Raw genomic sequence first — 20,986 nt, forward strand, 5'->3', positions numbered from 1 at the left:
GAAAAGATTAATCAGATAATCTAATATAATACAATATAATAAACTAGGCTATATAATAAAATATCCTCTCTCACTGTGTGTGAAAATGTTTAACATTTTGACCAAATCTTTTTTATTTTTTATTAGACATTAAGAAAAACATGAAACATTAACAACTATAACAAGACATCAAAAAGGATAATAACTAGAGAGAAGAAAAGAAAAAGTGCAACAATAGGCAATATATATGTGCTTCTATTGATTTAAATGGAAATAAAGAAAATAAACAAATAAATCATCAAAAGACAGCATAATCAATTTCAAATTTCAAGATATTTCCACATTTTTGTTATCAATACATTGGAAAGACTCAATATACAAATGAAAATCAGCCATAAAGACCTTCAGACAAGATTTAGAATTATTTCTTTTACTTTTATGAATATGAAATTTACCAAATAAGATCATAAGGTTAATCATAAAATGAACAAAAGCATATTTTGATTCAAAATATGTAATAACAGATTTGGATATTATTTCACAATAGGCTATATTTTTTTTACTAAATTCAGGTTAACACTAGGACATAGTATGACGTAACACATCCGCCACCTTCGCAGAAATCACGTGATTCTGTCTGTTTGATTAGAGCCCATCATCATCATCTTCTTCATCAGTACGAGGCTATCCTGGATCACTGCCATTCAGTTTAGATTTGGTAAGAAGTGACATCAATATGAGGAACCTTTCTCTCCTTTTTGGGGCAGTACTGCTTGTCCAGGGTGAGTCACGTTCATGTAAATTCGACACTTTCGGTTTTCAAAAGCCGCAACTTATAATTCTTTGTGTGAAATTCTGTTTCTTACCATTCTTAACGATTATTACCTTTCTACAAAAAGAAGTTGTGATAAATCACACTGTGAATAATGACAGGATGGCAATAAGTGTAATTTTGGGAGTAGCCTATAGTTTTTTTGTTACTGTGTGTTTGATAGGGAAAACTAGAGGGTGATGACGGACTGCAATATTTCTGCCATGTTTTACGTGAAAACCGACAACACAAACAGTGTTGCTGCTTATAGAACAGAAAAAAATCTGACAATTCATTCGCTGTTTTGGTCTATTCAGGTTTTGTGTGTTTATTGTTGTCAGTACACAGATGACACAAATACAGCACATTAACTAATCTTTAGTAAGATGTTGGTGAACTGTATAACCTATCAATATGAATAACATTTTAACGTTTTTTTTTCTTCTTAATATAAGAATGATCCGTGATAAAGTTTATTTCTTTACAACTTTCAGTGGAACTAGGTCTAAACCGGAAATAGAAAACACGTGATCACCATCAAACTCGTAAAATTAGAGAGAATTTGTATTGCTGTTACAACCTGCTCTTGTAACAGGTGTGGGGTTGGTTTGTATTGTTGTGGAGATAAGTTTCTATTTCTTCAGAATAATTATGCCACCCGACCACACCTTGTTTCATGTGAAAGTTTTAGTCAATGATTTGTTTTTATTATTGTATAATTGCAAGAACATACAAAACCATTGATAATTATCGTAGAAATGACACAGATGCGTCCCAATTCGCCTACTTGTAGCCTACTACGCCCAAGATTTGTTTTACCAATGTTTATAGCCTACTTGTATAGCAAAAGAGTAGGTAAGCTTTAAGGGACATAGGCTAGGCCAGCGTTTCCCAAACGGGGTGCCGCGGCACCCTGGGGTGCCTTCTGGCGAGAGCAGGGGTGCCGTGTAAAAACTCCATTAAACATTTCTAAATTGCTAAAATGTGTAAAAAAAAAATGAATTAATGTATCATCAATCTCGCATCGTCGGAAGCGTCTAATAACAACAAATAATGCACACAAATTTATAATAAAAAATGCAAATCATAAGTTTTCTGCGTTCGTTGAATTGCGGGGGTTCCGCATGATTTCATTCTCGTGCTTCATTCCCAGCGTCCACACATAAAGCTGCCTCTTTTTCATGGCTTGTTGCGCTTACGGTCAAATACACACGAAACATTGTCACAACGTCCGTCTTGCCGCATATTCACAAACACATCGGTTATGTCCGTGCTGCTGTCAACGGTAACGCGTGCGATTAATGTTTTTCAGTTTTACGCGTTAAAAAATATTTAAACACAATTAACGCAGCATCCGTTTTTTCTGTCATCCTTTGGCTAGCGTTACATTATATAATCAAGTTCTTATTCATGCAAATGCTTTTAAACCATGCAACCGCGAAAAGACAAAAGAGAACGCGCTGTCTGCGAATGTCCTGACACTGACGACGCGCATCGCGTGCCAGAATCGACTTCTCTTTCGTGCTTGAACGAATAATAACACACAGTTATGCCAAAATTTCAGTTTTGTTGAGTATCGTCATGAGAGCAGTCTTAAATTAGTTAAAATCTTAAATTAGAGTTGTGAGAAGATGGGACGCGTGTGAGATAAACAAGTGTAGCAGTGACAACAGAATCAAAGAACAGGTAAAAGAGAAAATTACTCACTGCTCTTGACTAAAGAACGCTTGTAGCTTTAATAAGGATTCATCTATATTTTATTTATCATTTATGCAGTGAAGACTGTAAAGTGTTTGATAACTTTATTCAATTTCTGTGTATTTCCTGACATCAGTAGCAGTATTGGTTTCAGTGATACTGGGCTTCATTCATAAAAAACATGCCATTAAACAATTATTTAAAATATACTGTCTTTATGTTGTTTATACATTAATTTGGAGATTAACTGTGAAATTATTAAATTATAAAATATATTAAAAAACAAGCTATCTTGTGCAATTATAACAAAATTATCCCAATATAAAAACACAAATAGGCCTACACTGAGTGAGCAAACATTTAGGTGAGATTTGCAATGGTAATTGAGCAATGTTTTACTGAATTATGAATAAAAGCCTTAATTAAATATGTCATCATGTAAAGTGATCTCTGCAGAAGAAATTAATGATTTCCTAGACTTTAAATGGATGGACAAAAAAATTTATAATATTAAAAAATATCTATATGGCAGTAGGCCTATATACGGCAGTTATTCCCTGTGGTATTGAAAATCAATACATTTCAAGGTATAGTATCAAAGTAGTATCGTGACAACACTAGTGTAGGGTGCCACAAATTTTTTTAAATTTTCAAAGGGTGCCTCGACTGAAAAAAGTTTGGGAAACACTGGGCTAGGCTACTTCATCATCTTTAACAGACAGATCTGTTGCGTGCATCCTGTCACCAAACTGTCAATCATCTTGTCACAGTTAAAGTCCTCCATTCAATCTAATTTAATTTCCTAGCGTTTCGGAGAGAAATGTTGTGGCACGTTCATCTGCCATGGGTCTTTCATGCTGAGACTCTCCTCACGTGTTCACAATGCTGCTGCAGATGCAATATGATGTAGACAGCATTGAATAAATACATTTTCGTCAGGTTTACTGATAATTAATCACTCAAACCCCTTCATCTAAACATCTCTATAACCGGCGGACTCGCGCGTCCTCCATGTCTGTAGTTTTTTTTAACACTTTCACTCGTGTTTGTAGTTCTAACCGAGTCCTCGTCCAACGCGGGTTGTGGGCAATATTAGAGTGTGCATGAATCTGCACTTCGGATTCTGACCGGAAATAGTGGACCATCCGGGTATCTTTGGAACACTCATTTCAACATAACCTACCCTACTACGATGTGGGACGTAGGCCTACTAATTCCTTTTTCGAATACTAGGCCTGTTTAATTAGGACGGAGAGTATGCGAATTGGGACGCACCGGGATAGACAGTTGTAAGGGCTTTGGACTTGCTGGATGTAAGGACAGTCCATCAAGTTCCTTACAAAAAAACCCTAAAGAGTAGGGCTTAGCACCCTGAAATTTACATTTGTGTAAGTAAAGAAAATACTAGAAATTTACTAGAAAATAAATGTTTATTAAAGTACTTCAAAGTTTCAAACTTGAAATGAGCATATCATTCTGAAATTGCTGACTAATTCTAAATTGTGTTCCAACCAGAAGAGTCAGATAAAAAACATGTATTCCCATATCAAAAGGATGAGTTACTTTAAAAGAAACTGGGATCGGCCCCATAAGGAATGGGATATACCCAGAGAAAACAAGATTAGGAAGAATATTACAAATTGAAACAGGATTTTTTAAGTACTGTTTTAACCAATGTATCTTGAAATTAGTATTTAAGGAAATAAAATCTAGAAAGTTTAGAACACAAGATTAATATTTATTTATATAAAGTCATATTTATTTATTTATAATTCAAGTATAAGGTAATAGATTAGGATGAAGTCAGAACCCTGAAGTCTAAATTGCCGATGGTTCCTTGGAGATTTTCCTATATTTTTTTTATTTTCTTTTTCAATTCATGAGTAAAATAAAGCCTGCGGTAAACATAGCTTGACGATACTTTTACGTTTTCCTATGGTTTCTAAAATAAACATAACTGCTTCAAATTTCACATTTTTGGTATGGGTGTGTGTGTAACTTACATTGTAGAACAAAACGTCAAAGTATCTTCAAGTTATGTTTACCAAGGCTTATTTTACTCATAAATTATACATGTAAATTACAAACTTCTCTAGAATTTTGTGTTTGAACCTCCATTTTTTTGGCTCTGTATATTTAATTTGGCATTTTAAAATGAGCAGTTCATTCATAAATCTGTAAGATCTTACCTTCATGCTGTGGAAATACAAACCGGAAGACAGAACACAACGAGTGCAGCATAAGGTCTAGAGGAAATATTCGAATCAAAAACAGCAAGATGAACCAATAATAGTTAAAATAACAAAATACTGTAAAATAATTAAATTGTTTGTAGTCAGAAATGTACACTGCGCTATTTTTATCTTTGTGTCAGTATGTGCATGTTAAATCTGGTCAGGTCAGGTGTTAATTGATATAAAATTACAGTATATGTTACATAATTGCAATTACCATGATTTCAGGCTGTACAATTAAAGGGAAAGTTCACCCAAAAATGAAATTCTGTCAGTATTTTCTCACCCTCATGTTGTTCCAACCCCGTAAGACCTTCTTTCATCTTCGGAACACGAATTAAGATATTTTTGATGAAATCTGGGAGCTGTCTCACTCCTCCATAGGCTTCTAAGGGATTGCAACTTGTTCAATAAACCCGAAAAGTTATTAAAGACATCGTTAAAATAGTCCAAATTGCGTTTGTGCGCAAAAAACCCCCAAAATAACGACTTTATTTCAACTATTAATGTCCTTCTCTGTGGTGTCAGGAATTATGTCAGGAAATAATTGCCTGAATCTTTCTTTTCCAACCTGTATATTGTTTATTAAATTGAATTAGCATCTGTTACAGTTAAATAAATATGTTTTAGAAGTGCATGTATATGGAAATCTTGACAGCTTTACAAGCGTAATCTCTGTTTAGAAACTGTTTCTGTTCGTTCCTCAGGAGTTTTTGGTGTGGATGAAGTGAACTCCGTGTCAGTGATGGTGGGAGATTCTCTCACTTTAAACTCTGATTTTACTGAAACAAAGGGAGATGAGCTGCAGTGGAAGATTGAAGGTGAAAGCAATATCTTAGCACAGATTGATAGAGAAGTCAATACATTCTCAGTACCTGGGAATAATGAAGAAAGATTCAGAGACAGACTGAAGCTGGATCATCACATCGGATCTCTGACCATCACAAACATCAGAACCACAGACTCTGGAGTTTATGAACTAAAGATCAAGGACAGCATGAATGAGAACAAATACAGATTCATTGTCACTGTCCGCGGTGAGTAACTCCGTGTGATCATTATGTGGATTACCTGTCTGTGAAGATGCGTTGTAATCACATTGATGCACAATAATCCTTTATGAATAACTGTTTATTTATTTAAGTTCCCTAAGGTCATAAACGCTTATGATGATTGAAATCGCGAAATAGCTTTAAACGATTACAAAATAACCTGCAAAATGTTACGTTTTCTAATATTTACTTAATGCATGGATTGCTTCTGACAGGGTTCAAAGTGCCAAATGCGAGTAAAAATTACCGTTGAAACGATATTACTAGACAGTTGCCCGGTTACCTTTTTTTAATGAATTTTGACAATGCATGATTTTGAGAATGTGATATTTAGTGCAATCATCAAATCGCAATGGTTGTGATGTAATATAAACAGTTTTAAATGGCAGTAAATGATACTCTGCAGTGTTTTAGTCGCTTATAACTTGCATATGGAAATGCAACATGCGCCAACCATCTTCATATTATTATTATTATTATTATTTATTTTTTTTGTAAATGTTGTCAACAAAAAGAAGCAATGCGGTTTTCTGCCAAAATAAAAGCTCAATGGTTTAATGTTTGAATGCAAAGAAATGAAGTAGTGCTGGGCAACGATTAATCGCGATTAATTACATCCAAAATAACTGTTGTAAAAATTATTTTGTATACACAAATACACACATATGCATTTAAATACTTAAGAAATATTATATATATATATATATATATATATATATATATATATATATATTTATTTATACATTATTATACATATACATATTTTATATATAAATAACACATTTTTCTAACAATACTTTTTTCAATTTATCACATGCCTGATTCATATATAAATAAGATTAGAGATTTCTTGATGTTTAATATAATTGATCCAGCAAACATTATTTTCAGAAATTCAAAAAAGATAAAAAAGCACAAATTGTACTTTTACACAATGAAAGGCAATAGAGAAGCGAGCTGATGATCTAAAAGCAAGCTGGTACTTTATATAAACAAAATACAGAACTAGTGAGCACAAGGAAAACACTGGAGAACAGCTACAACACAAAAACCATCTACACACACACTAAACAGACACTAAACACACACTGTAACAAATTTCTAACCTCCCCAACTCAAAAATTTCTAGTGACTGGTCACATCAAAATTTTTCAGTTGGCCCAAGTGAAATTCTGCAAATTTAATTTTATCTATTTGCAGAATTTAATTTGGGCCAATTGAAAAATTTAGATGTGGCCACTCACTAGAAATTGTTGGGAGGTTAGAATTTTTTACAGTGCAGGCCTGTTTTCAGAACAAGTAAAAGCTGTTCTAAAAGTAATGAGTAAATATGGTAACCAACAATACAAGAACACATGGAAAATGTAAAAATGATACAACAGAACCAAACTGAACTTCAAAATGAGGGTCATTGGGAACTTGACTGAATGTTCTGAGATTATATATATATATATATATATATATATATATATATATATATATATATATATATATATATATATATATATATAATGTGTGTGTATATATATATATATATATATATATATATATATATATATAATGTATGTGTGTGAGAATTTATTATTTTAATGTTTTTAGTGATTTACTATATGGGAGTTCAATCATTTAATTTAATTCATGTCATTTTATTTAAATATTTCATTACCATCATTGTAATTGCAACAGAAAGGTTTGTCAAATATTTTTAATAAGTATTTGTTTTCCGCTTTGCATTTGTTCTTTTATATTTTGTATTCTTTAAACCATGAGGAAATAAATCCTGTTATCACAAATGAAGTCCTATGTCATGTTGCGTTACCATTGTTTTGGCTGAAATTACTGATTCTAAACTCCTTTATTTCCAGATACGTGATTTGAGTTTGTATTTATCAAAAGAGTAGGTATAGAGGAGAAACGGGTCTTGAAGATTCAGTGTCAATCTGTAAAGTGACACTGTGATCTTGTTCACCAGAATGAATTGAGATGTTCCAATGAGCATCTTGAGTTTCAACGGAAGAAAAAACATCTACCAAACTGAAGGGGTTAATTACCCTCCATCATGTCGTTCCAAACCTGTAAGACCTTCGTTCATCTTCGGAACACAAATGAAGATATTTTTTTTATGAAATCCAAGAGCTTTCTGACCACTCATAGACAGCAACGACTTTGCAACTTTCAAGGCCCAGAAAGGTAGTAAAGACATTGGTACACTACGCGACTACAGTGGTTCATCCTTAATGCTATGAAGCGATGAGAATTCTTTTTTGTGCGCAAAAACAAAACAAAAATAACGACTTTATTCAACAATCTCTTCTCTTCCATGTCATTCTCCTACTTTGTTGACGTAGTGTAAACAGTGCAGTGCTTCCAGGTTCTACGTCAGAACGTCGACTCACTATTGGCCAGCCCCTGCGTCAGCATCACACGCATGTGTCGTTGTGCTCGCGTGACTAGCGTCGGCCAATAGTGAGCTGGCTTTCTGACGATGAACCCCAAAGCGCTGCACTGTGATTACTTGGGTCAACAGCTCAGGAGAATAACGTGGAAGAGAAGAGATTGTTGAATAATGAATAGTTGTTGAATAAACTAAGATCTTACGGGTTTGGAATGACATGAAGGTGAGTAATTAATGACAGAATTTACATTTTTGGGTGAACTATCCCTTGAAGGTCATGAACACCTAGGGGTTTGTAAAGGGGAATTGAAGGGGGTCCATGAGTCCATGACACATATATAAAATCATAATAATATTAAATTAAAATGAATAAGAACAAAAACACTTAAAATAAAACAAATTGCATATTTTTTTAACTGCATGCCATGTGACCATTAACTGACAAAAGGGAACCATTTACATGCAAATGGGTTGTTAATTTATTGAAATATTAACTTCCCTGGCGGACTTTAAGAAAATACTTTCGGTCAAAGTTTGGGAATCTCTTGTCCGTACAAAGAGTCACATTAGGTGTCACATATTACATTTGATTACTCACAAAAAATTTTACACAGTCTGAAATATTTCTTGTTAAATCACATTTTTATCTTTGTTTAAAATCTTTCTGCTTATTTTCACATTAAACTAAGATTTTGAGTCACAAGTACAAATAGTCACAAGTACAAATAGTACATTTAAAAATGTATAGCATGAAAGTGACTTGCAGCATAAGATTAAACCATTTCCGTTTGTTCTCCAGATGTGTTTTTTGTTGATACAGATGGAGTGAAGTCAGTATCAGTGACTGAGGGAGATACTGTCACTCTACACACTGGTGTTACTGATGAACTGATACTGTGGAAGTTTGGAGATCAAGACTTAACCTGTTAACTGTCGCCCCCACTAGTTGAGCTTAAACCCAAACCTGACATATACAGACTAAACCAGTCACAGTTCATGAACCCTCTGAACTACAGGTTTAATTCTGGTCTCTTTAGAAAGATAAGAGTTGTGAGTTTGATGTTCAGGTATCAGAATTCATTATATTACTAAGACAAAATGGTTAGAGAAGATTATATATTTTTAAAAAGCAATTATTGTCCAATTTGCATAAAATGTATTTAGAATAAACATATGAAAATGTGCCAGAACAATTTGGAAAGTAATAAAGTCAAAGTTTGAACAAGTTAGAATTGAATTCTGAAGTTGAAGACACTAAAAAGTAGGTTCCTGTAATATTTTTTCTTAGTGAAAGCACATTTAAAAAAAAAAAAAAAATTTAAAATGGACATTTGGAGTAACCGAAAAGAACAATTAGCAATTAATAGAAGGGGAACCACAACATAACACTATTTATAATTGAGCACAATTGGTAAAGCTGCAGTTTATGAACATTCAATCAGTTTTGCTTTGTCTATACAGTTAAACTTTCTAAAAGCACAATGGTTCATCACAAGTTACGAACATGACTAGATGTCTGACATTTATTTCTGCTCTTCTGTTCTTGGTTAAATTTCTCGGTTAAAAGTCTGATGCAGATATTCAAATCTGTGATTCCAAACTGTTATTTTGTCATCCACTCCTCAGGCATGTAGCATAGCGATAGTACAGCACATTTCTCACTATCACTGTGTAGCTTTCTCAGCTACTTTTCAAATTACTACTTACTGCAAACTCAAATTAATACCGGCTCCATTCTGGTATATAACACACTTATCAACATCCAATCAATTCTAATATATAAAAAAAATCCTGATAAATAAAAAAAATATATTTTTTATAATATAAGGAGATCCTGTTTCACTTGCATAGTAACACATTACATTTTAGAAGCAAATTAGGTTTTGGAATCTGTTTCATGTTGATTTTAGCACTTTAAAGTGTGTTAAGGTGACATGTGTATCAGTGTTTGAGTCAGCAATAAATAATTTGTTTTTTGATTCCCAGAAAAGTTTAACACTGTGATTGTGTGGTGCTATCAAATTTTGATTTGTGCGTTTCAGCATCCAGAGCATACCGACATAGCAACACTGGCTAAACCAATGAAGTGAGTTTGGTGAAAAACCAGGGGCCAAGACAAAGGCAGACAGGCTTTAGGAAACCTATTTGAATATTTAGTGATTTGTCATTATTTTTGGAATTCCATTTTAATGCCAGTACCACATAAATTACATAATGCACCTTCACAAGGAATATTAAATTGAACAGATATTAAAATTCCTGACTACAAACTTTATTCTTGAAAATCTACGTACAAGGTCGAATGAAAAAATAGAATATAGGCCTACTCTCTGTAATAATCTATATGTTGGCTTTTCCATCAATCAGAAATTTACAGTTACACTGGCTGACAGAGTGCAGTGAATATTATAGGTCGAGCATATTTTGACGACACATAAATTGGTGGCATTGTTAGATCATTTTGAATCAGAAACAAATCAGTGCCTCACAAAAAACGCTGGGGGTGTATAATCTCTACATAGCCTATTAAGATTCTAGCAAGCAAAATGATGTAAAGTTGTACTACTGTAAATACCTATGACTTATTGAAGAATTGGCAAGGAACATTATTCTCTATTAAGATATGTTCCGTAAACGAAGCAGATTTAAATATTTCTCTTAAATTAGCCTTTTATGGAAAAAAAACAACAACTTTGGTCTGGATTATTGGTTAAAACCTTTTTTTTGTATGATTTAATGGATGTCATCTTTGAAGGACAAAAATAATGCACAACTCCCCAATTGTTAGGCCCTACTGTTAGGATCTCTTGATACGAATCAAAATGTTGTTGGCGCTGTGACATTACGATCGTAAATATCGATGATCGAGCCTTTAAACTTTCATATAACGTATTGTTTGTAGATATTTATTAAAACTGTGATAGTAAAATCATTCGGTAAATGTTCATTTACATACATCGGAACCAGCGATGGTCTCGCGCAAGTTAATGGATTAAACAGCCCCGTTGATTCGAGATGGAAAAACATTGATCAGAATGATCAAACTGGAGAAATCACCATCAAAAACATCCGAAGAGATCAGACTGGAGATTATAAAGTGAAGATCAACAGCAACAGTATGATTTTACAAAGACAATTCCATATGGCTGTTGGTGAGTCTGTTCTGTTAAATTCTATTATTGATTCTGTGCTGACAGTTAGATGCTCAAATTAAATCTTAAGATGCAGGAAAGCATGCAGGATTTATGTAATAATTTGCTGAGACGGATTTCCATTAGTTTCTCATGTGCTTAATATGTTAACACGTTTGTACTTTTTATGTCCACATGTTTGTAAGAGTAAGACTAATGCTGTTCTAATATTGTAATGTGGCTTCATAGGCTAAATAATAGTTTTGAGCTGTGACACGCTCCCTGAATAAAGAACTTTTCACCTTAGAGAAAACACATGCCAAAAGTACCAAACATAATACATGTGTTTTCTATTTCAGTTATTAAGTGTCAAATATTTAGTATTGCTGCACTGTTTTAACATCAAATTTAATGTTTATTTAAGAGCTGAACACAAATTTAATGCCACATGTCCATACGAGAACATTCAAATTACTAATAGGCTACCTGTGTGTAAAATGTAATTTGGCATTCATGGACATGTTTTTATTTGAAATGGACAAAATATAGCTGCTTAAAGGAAATTAAACTTTTATATAAGTCATTGTTTGCAAGAAGTTGGAACAAGCTGGAGCAAGCTCAGTGTTTACTGGTATGCACGTCTAATTCTCTGTTCGCCTCCCTGTCTGAAAATAAAACGGTGTCATAGCAGGTTACTTTTTCCAGAGAACTTGTGCTTTACTTTTCTCCCCATCACCGCCTCTCACTTCTGCGGTCTGTCTGCCAGTGAGAAAAACAACAACTGCTCTAATCTATAGGTGCAGCAGGAAAAAAATTTATGTATAGTGCTGTACAATACAAGTCATTGAAATCACAAAATAAAAATGTATGTTATAACTAAACATTAATATCTGGGTCAATAACTACTTTTAACGTCAATCCAGATGGAAGGAGGGAGAACCTAGAATTTTATACACTGGACTTATTGAAATACAAGGACATGATTTGATATTGTGGAAGTTTGAAGTCCATCTCATTGCTGAAATCAATAAAGGGTCATTTATTAGCCTACATGAAAGCAGTGATAAGAAATTCAAAGGCAGACTGCAGCTCCATCACCAATCTGGAGATCTCAACATCCATGGCTCCAGAACCACAGACTCTAACAGGGCTGACCAAACCTGTTCCTGGAGATCTCCCTATGCAGAGCTGCGATCCAACCCTGCTCCAACACACCTGTCTGTAATGATCAAGTGCTCCTGAAGATCTTCATTAAGTGCTTCAGGTGTTCGATCAGGGTTGGAGCTGAACATTGCAGGAAGATCTCCAGGAACAGGACTGGGCATCCCCGTTTTAACCAGTTTTGTGCTTGACATGCTGTAATATTTGCTGTTAGAGGCGCTGTGGAGAACAGAGAGCTTGTGAGAGAAGGAGAGAATTTTCCCCATTATTGTTTTATATATTTTTAATTTGCTGCTCCTGTGTTGTTAGTAGATCAGAGAATCCGCTTGTTTGCGACTCTTGGTAGATTGCGTTGGTCATTATGCTGTGTCTGTATTCTTTAATTTGCGCATTGCCAGTAGATCAACCGCAGAACATAGAACTCTTTCTACACCATTCACAGAAATTGCCATTGGATGTAAACGTCCGGCTTTCCTTGTTTTCAATGTTATATGGTAGAGGAGGCAATGACACATCTTCTGAAAGAGTACAGAATCTCCTGATCAAAAAACAGACGAAGAAGAGGCTGAAACAAGCGATATCACCTGCGTCTCGCAGGGCCGGCGATTGCTATAGGTGAACTAGGCGATTGCCTAAGGCGACAGATGTGTTGGGGGCGCGGGCGCCCTCGAGTGTCACCCTTAGGCCTACTTTCCATTAATCATAGAAGTAGAACAACAAGCGAAATAAAACATTTTTATTTAACATGATCATCCTAGGCAGCCACACCTTTAATTACTTGTCAACCTGATTATTAAGGTGTCAAACTAAATAAATGTACTTAGTATTGTGCATCACCTAATATTGGACGTTTCATTGCTGTCACTAGCTAGCTATTTAATTTGCTAATAATAGCAAACGTAACTTCAGTGATAACCTACATGGATGTAAATGTCAAAAGACCAGTATCTGGATAACGTATGCATGCTAGTTATGAAAAGTACAGCTGCTCTCTACATTCATTATAAATGCATAAGTTCTGTTAAGTGAGTTCACACTTAGCAGGTGCATACACACACAGTAACCATTATGGTGATTGTGGTGGTGTTCACACTTCTGTACAGTTCCCCTCCAGGAATATACAAAAATATATATGTGTGTGTTTTGTTTTTTGTTTTTTAATTGGCCATGGCCAGATGCACTCAGGCAATATTTTTCAGAGTCCGGCACCTGCTGGAGAAAGGACGTCTGATCCTTCAGGTTCGCCTCTCTCTGAACACAAAACTCAATCTCGCCTAGGGCAACCAAAGGGCTAGAGGAGCCGGGCCGGCCCTGGCGTCTCAATTCAGAGGCTGAGTCCTCTTGAGGTCTCATTTAAAGGGGTCATATAGTGCCATTTTTGTACAAGCTAATATGATTCTTTAGGGTCTAAATTAAAAGTTTGTAATGTACTGTAATAAAAAATTATCATTAGTATTGTAAGAAAACACTTATTTTACCTGGTCAAAAACAGCTCTGTTGTCAGCACACCGTTTAAGTGTATGTGTCTTTAAATGATAATGAGCTTTGCTCACCCCGCCCCTCTGTTCTGTGCATACACCGTTTGTAACACAATAACCATAACGCGTTGTTCATTATAAACGTGGGATAGTGAATTATATTGAGAACGTCATACATAGAAAACATGCCGTAATGTACCCTGAGTGTAAACCTTAGCCGCACTCATTGTGAAGCTAGCGATTTGCAAAGATTAATATAAATATTAATATAAAGGTTAATAAAATGTTGCACTCACTTCAGTTCTTCTGGAGGTGCAGCAGGAACACGAATAGTTGGTTGGTACCGATCCTTTTTTCAGGAGCAGATTCTTAGCAAAACCAGCTTTATACTGACCCTCCTCGTTTATAAAGCAGTCTGGTGTTTGAAATGATTCGCGCAAACATAAAAGCATTTACGTTGATCGTGGGGAATATTCCCTTCGAAAACAAACTCAGCCACTGCGTCTTCAGCGGTTCGGATTTAGGAACATTAAAATGACTGCTGTGTTCCTTATTGTACCCAAGAACAGAACACCACTTCGCTTAGACTCCATTCTGCTCATAGACAGTGCTCCAGCGTACTTTTCCGCACCACACCGGTCCGCGCGCACTATGATTGACAGCTTGCTCATGAGCCAGGGCGGGTCTGTGTTGAAACGCTGCTGTCAATCAACAATTGGGGGAAGGGCGTGCGAGCGTGTGACGTCACAAGATCGAACGGCTCAATTTGAGGCAGGGGAAAACATATAAGGAGATTAAAACAAAATCTCTGGATGGATTTTTATCATTATTTGATGGTTGTGTACAGGCACTGCCAACACACATTTCAGTACAATCAACTTGTAAAAGTGCATGTACCATTATATGACCCCTTTAAGAAAAGTAACTGTAAGATAATCTAAATTAGATTGCAAAGAAAGAAAGAAATTACAGTATTTTACACCACATGAGGAACAACAGTCAATTATTATCCTTGATGACGTATGCAGCCTACAAATGTGAACTTCGGAGGACACAGCCTCTGAAGTGAGATGCAGCTAACATATATATATATAAGCAGATGCATATGTAAAATAACACGATCATCAATATTAAACCGCCGATAAATCAAAACTGCCTAATGTTAGTGAATGAAATGTCAAACCAGGGTGAGATGATGGACTAAAGCTTTGAGGCTGTTGATGGACTCGATCTACTCCATCTGTGTTTTCATCCTCATTCTGAATCCGATATACCCACATTCAAGTGTTGATAAAAGAATGAATTAAGCTAGAATAAAACTGGTTTGTTTAAAAACAAACGGGTCTGTTCTTTCTTTTGATATATTGCATGTTCAGATATTCATACAACAAAATATTTTGGGGGCCATGAAACTAAAATGATCAAAAGTGCTGCCAGTGGCTGGAAACCTTTTCAAAAACACTGCCGGGGAAAGAGTTAACAGTGTGATTTTTAAAAAAAATCAGTATTCATATGTTTAATAATATGTTCATGTTTTGTTTTTTTGTTGTGACAGATGAAATGAAGACGGTATCAGTGAATGAGGGAGACTCTGTCACTCTACGCACTGGTGTTATTGATATACAGATATATGATCTGATATTGTGGAAGTTTAAAGACCATGTCATTGCAAAAATCATAAAATTGACCAATCAGATGTCATTATATGACACCAGTGATGAGAGATTCAAAGGCAGACTCCAGCTAAATGAAAAAACTGGATCTCTGAGTATCAGCAAATCCAGAACCACAGACTCTGAAGATTATTCTCTACACATGAACGGCAGCACACACACCGTTCAGAGGACCATCAGTGTTACTGTCAGTGGTGAGTAGATCAGATCTTTAAGTATCAATATCCTAGGGATTATTTTAGAATGTTACACTTAAAATGGTTTCAAAGTATATGCATGAAATAATTACATTTTACAACATATACAACACATTACACATAAATGTGGGACAATTAGCAGACCCAAACATCTCAGCCAAGACCTTGAGCAGCAGCTCTTTGATAATATAAATGTAAAATGAATTCCCTTTCGAGTGGGAATTTGCGCTCGATTTCTCACCACAACGGGTCTTAGAAAAATATATACCTTGGTTAACTTTCAACCCTAACTTTTGTCTTTTGCGTTACATATAGTGCTGATGTTTATAGTGTGTGTTATAGATCAGACACATTCACACTAATGTCTGTCTTTATCATTACAGATTCACGTTCAGGTGCTGTATCAGGAATATCTGGTGCCAGTGTTGTTCTGATGATTTGGGCTATAACTGTTTTTTTACTGCAAGAAGTATAAGTAACCAAGGCAAAGGTGTAAGTATTACATACAAACAGCTTGACAAAGAAACACCATTAATACAGAAATATTAAATACAGCACTGATCTTGTGCTGTTTTACTTTAGACAGAACAGGCAACCTACCATTAACACAAATAGAGCTGATCTGGTGCTGTTTTGATCAAAGAACAATGCTGCTTTATATTTTAGCCATTTAATATTTAGTAATTTACCCTATTGATTGGACACTACTAATTGTTTGATTTAACAAATTATTATTGACTCCTGTCCTGAACCAGTGGTCAATAAGACCTTTTATATCAATTGAAACTAACTGTCAGTGCTCTCCTTTAATTAGCATCATATCAGAAATAAAAGACTTAAGAACAAAGAATAACTTCAATTAACTTTTACAAATCACAACATATTCTCCACAGTGTGTGATACATAATGGTACAGGCTAATAAACATATCCAACATATAACATATAGCCTAGCTAATATAATTATCATAATTCTTATCAACACTATTATTTATTCATTACTATTTTCATTTTTTAACTTGGTATTTTTACTGAGAATATTTCTGTGTTTTTATAACAGGTTTCAGTGAAGATGAAGTGAATCAAACTCAGGATCAGGATGAATAATGAGGAGGATCAACCTGTAATAATCTGTAACAATGTAAACATGGGCTTTGCATACTGATCAGTGTAGCTATAAGCAATTGCCTATTTTTTTTATTTTTTATTGTCAATGTCTGAAATGATTGTAATGAAACTTAAAAATGAGACCTTGCCCAACGGTTGTCTATGAAAGCCTGTAGATTGATTTTTTATGCGAAAGACTCGGGGCAGAATTCACAGAGAAAATCCAGAGGATGTGACGCTTACTCACACACTCCTGAGAGTATGGCGTTATTTTTTAGTCAAAAGTTATGAGCGTGTAAGACATGCTCACGAGCACATTATGTTATTTCACACGCGCAAAAATGAACCTTCAGCTGGCATGATAAAAGTACTCGCGCACAAATTCAACAACCGAGAGGTGTACAGGTAGCTGCGAGCGAGCGCCTGGCATACTCTCATAGGTTAACTCTGCTTGTACAGTGGAATCCTGCTCGCGCGCAGCGGGCTTCTGCTCGCGGACTGCTGTTTTGCTCGCGCAGTGGATTCCTGCTCGCTCAGCTGATTTCTGCTCCCTCGAGTCTACATGACTTTTGACAATTTGGGGGCGGAAATCAAGGAGGGCACTGACCCTCTTATGATTGGTCACTTTCATCGTAATCGCAACCACAGGGACATCTTTGTACCTTGATTGACAGCTCTCATTACAGGAAGTCAGAGTCAAAGGATCTCACGGAGTTTTTTTTACACTAAGCCAGCGTTTTCTGATAGGGACCTGAGTTCTTTTATTTATAATGATCTTTTAACCCTGTCTTCTACTATCGATTAACCTCCAAGGAATCACTTTATGCGGGCAGTCTATTTACTTATAGAGCATATGTTGCTTCTATATTACTTTTAAACTGCAAAAACACACACACCCTCACGAATAGACGTTTAACCAATAAGAATTGTATTAAATGTCAATGAAATTGAAACTTTGTATTTAAATGAAATGAAATAGATCAAGAATATGAATTTGACAATGTAAATGAAACAAAAACAAATAAAATATGTCAAAACAACCCTCTGATTGTATTACTTTTTAACAGTAGCTAAACACCTTTTTCATTGTATCACACCAGGATTTTCGATTTCGAGTCACTTTCTGAATGTATTTAACTCACTAAAGTTAACCATATAGGCATACATTTTCTCTGTTTAACTTTAAATTATAGGCCTACTATCAAATTAACTTATAACACTGTATGCCTATTATACGCTTTACTAACCTTTTAAGCTTTTCAAATATGCAAAAATACACTCAAAACAGAAAGGAAAAAAACAATCACAGAATCATTAGTGCACTCTAATGTTTACACACATCACCCCCTCCCGTTGCAGGCCTGATTCGGAGCTTGAGTGCGTAGTGGCCGAGAAACGAAACTGGCCCCTTCACTCAAAAGAGCAAACAAAAGGATTGGTTAGCTTGTTACCTCAATCTGGTTGCTAGTGTGCGTTGAACCACATTCGTCACATTGAAATGGCCCTGAGTCCCGTGTCGCAATCTCCGTGCACAACAGATGCGACGGTCGTTTGCGCGTCGAATTCTCAAAGTTACTTAACAATGCTCACAGTCCTTTTCATCCCGGGAAACGAAAGTCTGCACATTTATCCTGAATCTCCGCTCGGTTTAAGCAGATAACAACAACAGTTTCAGTCCAGAAAACAATCACATGCACAGCGTTCAACTCTGGCCGAGCCAAACATACAGCGTCTGCAAACTTACATGAAACAGTCCGATGTCCTCACGATCCACTTCCTTCGCGAAGAAATACGAGCAGTACTTCTCATTACAGGAAAGATTCTCGTTTTTCCAACACTCAAAGCATCACTCCAATCATGTCTTTTTCTCCCTCGACTTTCTCTCGTTTTCCCTCTCGAACTTTCTCCCCTCTCGCACTTTTTTCCCCCCTCCCCATCTCATTGGCTCACCAACTTGTCAGTCTCTTGATCGACCAATGCACATCAATTCACAACCCAAAATGATGTTAGACACGTTTTTCGCATGTACCCCACAACCAAACTCTAATATAAAAATGAAAAAAAACAATACATATTAAACATTAAACATTTCGAATTACAAAAAATAAAATAAACATTTTATCATCCTTTCACCCTCAGTAAATATAGAGAAATGACAAATACATACATCAGGGTTACACTCAGAAGCCCTAAATGGATAAAAAAATGTTTAGTTACCATGTTGTTCTTCGTGCAAGGAAGCTAGCTAAAGTCAGCGAATAAAACACTGACACAATGATGAACAAGTAACAATAATATTCGCAATAACATATCGTTTTACTGAATAATTAAGTAAACCAAATTTCTTAATTAATCTTTGTAAAGAAACCTCATTGCTTAACTGGCTACTCTCTGCAGTCTCAGCTTCTGTCGGCCACCGTAACTTCTGTTGGTTGCAATTCGCAACCTCACCACTAGATGCCACTAAAAATTACACAGTGCACCTTTAAATAGGAAGCTTGTTTCTGCCACTGAATAAAAAAAAAGGTAATTGCGACTTTTTATTTCACAATTCTGACTTTTTTCTCAGAATTGCGAGATGTTAAGTCGCAATTGCGAGTTTTAAAGTCCAATTCTGTGGAAGGAAAGACTGACTTTTTCTCTCAGAATTGCAAGTTTATATTTCACAATTCTCACTTCATAACTCGCAATTGTGACTGCTCAATCAAAAAAATAAAAACTACAAGAAGTAAACTTGTAATTGCGAGAAAAAAGTCTGAATTGTGAGATTAATTCACAATTATGTTTTTATTCTTTTTTCCATGGTGGGAAAAAGCTTCCATAGTTAAAAGACATCTTTAACTTGTCTAGTCGTTCTGGTACAATATTTTTTTTTTAAATGTATATAATTTTGACAAATCATGCTTAATGTATTTTTTTCGCCTCATGCTTGACTACTTAATCAAAAGGGAACATTTTTACAGTGTTTTGTTTTATGTACTTATGATCTTTTTCTGATCAGAAATCTTATAAACCGCTGAATTCTAGGTGAGTATTTGAGACCCATGTGCACAAACTGAATAATATTTAAAGCTATTTTTAAAATGAATACCAAAGAAAATTTGATTTTATGATTTTTATTTTAATTGCTCATTGTATTGTGGACTACTGTTTGTTGCCTGGACTTCCTATTATTGTCTTACATCTGAATCCTTCTCATTTATAGTTTTTCTGTATCACTTTTGTAAAGCTCATATATCACGAATAATATGAAACCGGTGTTTCTTCTTAGTGTAATTTTAAGATTATTTGCATGGGGATTTAAATTGTGACTGATCTTATTGGTGTACAGTGTAATTTATGTTCCATATTCATACATGGATCTATGAGCAAATACACAATAAAGCTAATGGCTAAAACTGGATAAAACTAAGACTATTTTATGGTGTCAGAGTGAACAGGGTGGATGGATTGCAAGTTGCAAACTAGCTACTTTTTTGCAAAAAAAAACAAGACATAACAACAGAGCCAGTTTTACGTAATGGTCAAAATGGTCAAGCAGTTGAAACTGTGGGAACTTTTAAGTATAGGCACAGTTCTTGACAACCATCTGAGTTTTACAGATAACACAGACTATATTTTTAAGAAATGCTCACAACGACTTAGTCTCCTCAGAAGAATGAACTGCCTGGGCGTCAGTGCTCAGATTATTGAGCTAGTGTACATCATACACATTGAAAGTGTTTTAGCATTTCATCTCTTTGCTTGGTTTGGCCATTTACACTGCAAACTTAAGAACAAGCTTAACAGGATAGTGTTAATGGCTAGTAAAATAGTAGGAAAACCCCCAAAACACCTGACCCAAATATACACTGACAGAATGAGGAAGAAAGCTAGAAAAATCACTGTAGATGCTCATCCTCTTTCTGGACAGTTTAAGCTTCTGAAGTCTGGGAGACCCTTCAGGGTGCCTTAACCTTATCCTTAACCAAACCAAGTGCCAACAACAAATGAGTTGTTATCTTAATTTATTTAAGTATATTTATTTTCATTTTGATATTTTACATTGTATCTTTTTTATATTTCCTTTCCT

At 35.1% G+C, this 20,986-nt stretch overlaps 1 protein-coding gene across 3 annotated transcripts; it reads left to right on the forward strand.

The window, feature by feature from the left end:
- The first annotated feature begins 595 nt into the window (after nt 1-595).
- On the forward strand, nt 596-20,322 carry LOC143735476 (uncharacterized). Of its 3 annotated transcripts, XR_013203186.1 has the most exons (7): nt 596-761; nt 5,430-5,759; nt 8,969-9,094; nt 11,170-11,321; nt 15,495-15,806; nt 16,193-16,301; nt 16,868-20,322. XR_013203186.1 is itself a non-coding variant. In XM_077225666.1 (5 exons), exons 1-4 carry the CDS (start codon nt 716-718, stop codon nt 16,282-16,284), a joined length of 780 nt encoding a protein of 259 aa, XP_077081781.1. In that variant the 5' UTR covers nt 603-715; the 3' UTR covers nt 16,285-16,301; nt 16,868-20,322. The 3 variants fall into 3 exon arrangements, 2 of the variants coding, with proteins under 2 accessions (XP_077081781.1, XP_077081782.1); XM_077225666.1 differs by lacking the exons at nt 8,969-9,094; nt 11,170-11,321 and having other exon boundaries at nt 603-761; XM_077225667.1 differs by lacking the exons at nt 8,969-9,094; nt 11,170-11,321 and having other exon boundaries at nt 603-761; nt 15,495-15,803; nt 16,193-16,299; nt 16,875-20,322.
- The last annotated feature ends 664 nt before the right edge of the window (nt 20,323-20,986 follow it).

The sequence above is a fragment of the Siphateles boraxobius genome, unplaced genomic scaffold, assembly GCF_051911475.1.
Source record: "Siphateles boraxobius isolate OS27281-9 unplaced genomic scaffold, OSU_SipBor_1 13, whole genome shotgun sequence".
Classification (NCBI taxonomy): domain Eukaryota; kingdom Metazoa; phylum Chordata; class Actinopteri; order Cypriniformes; family Leuciscidae; genus Siphateles; species Siphateles boraxobius.

Bases quoted from the DNA above. Each gene is read 5' to 3' on its own strand.
- LOC143735476 (XM_077225666.1), top strand. From the start codon at position 716: ATGAGGAACCTTTCTCTCCTTTTTGGGGCAGTACTGCTTGTCCAGG. The intron at 5,760-15,494 runs GTGAGTAACTCC...TTGTTGTGACAG, and splicing joins ATTCATTGTCACTGTCCGCG to ATGAAATGAAGACGGTATCA. The intron at 15,807-16,192 runs GTGAGTAGATCA...TTATCATTACAG, and splicing joins CATCAGTGTTACTGTCAGTG to ATTCACGTTCAGGTGCTGTA.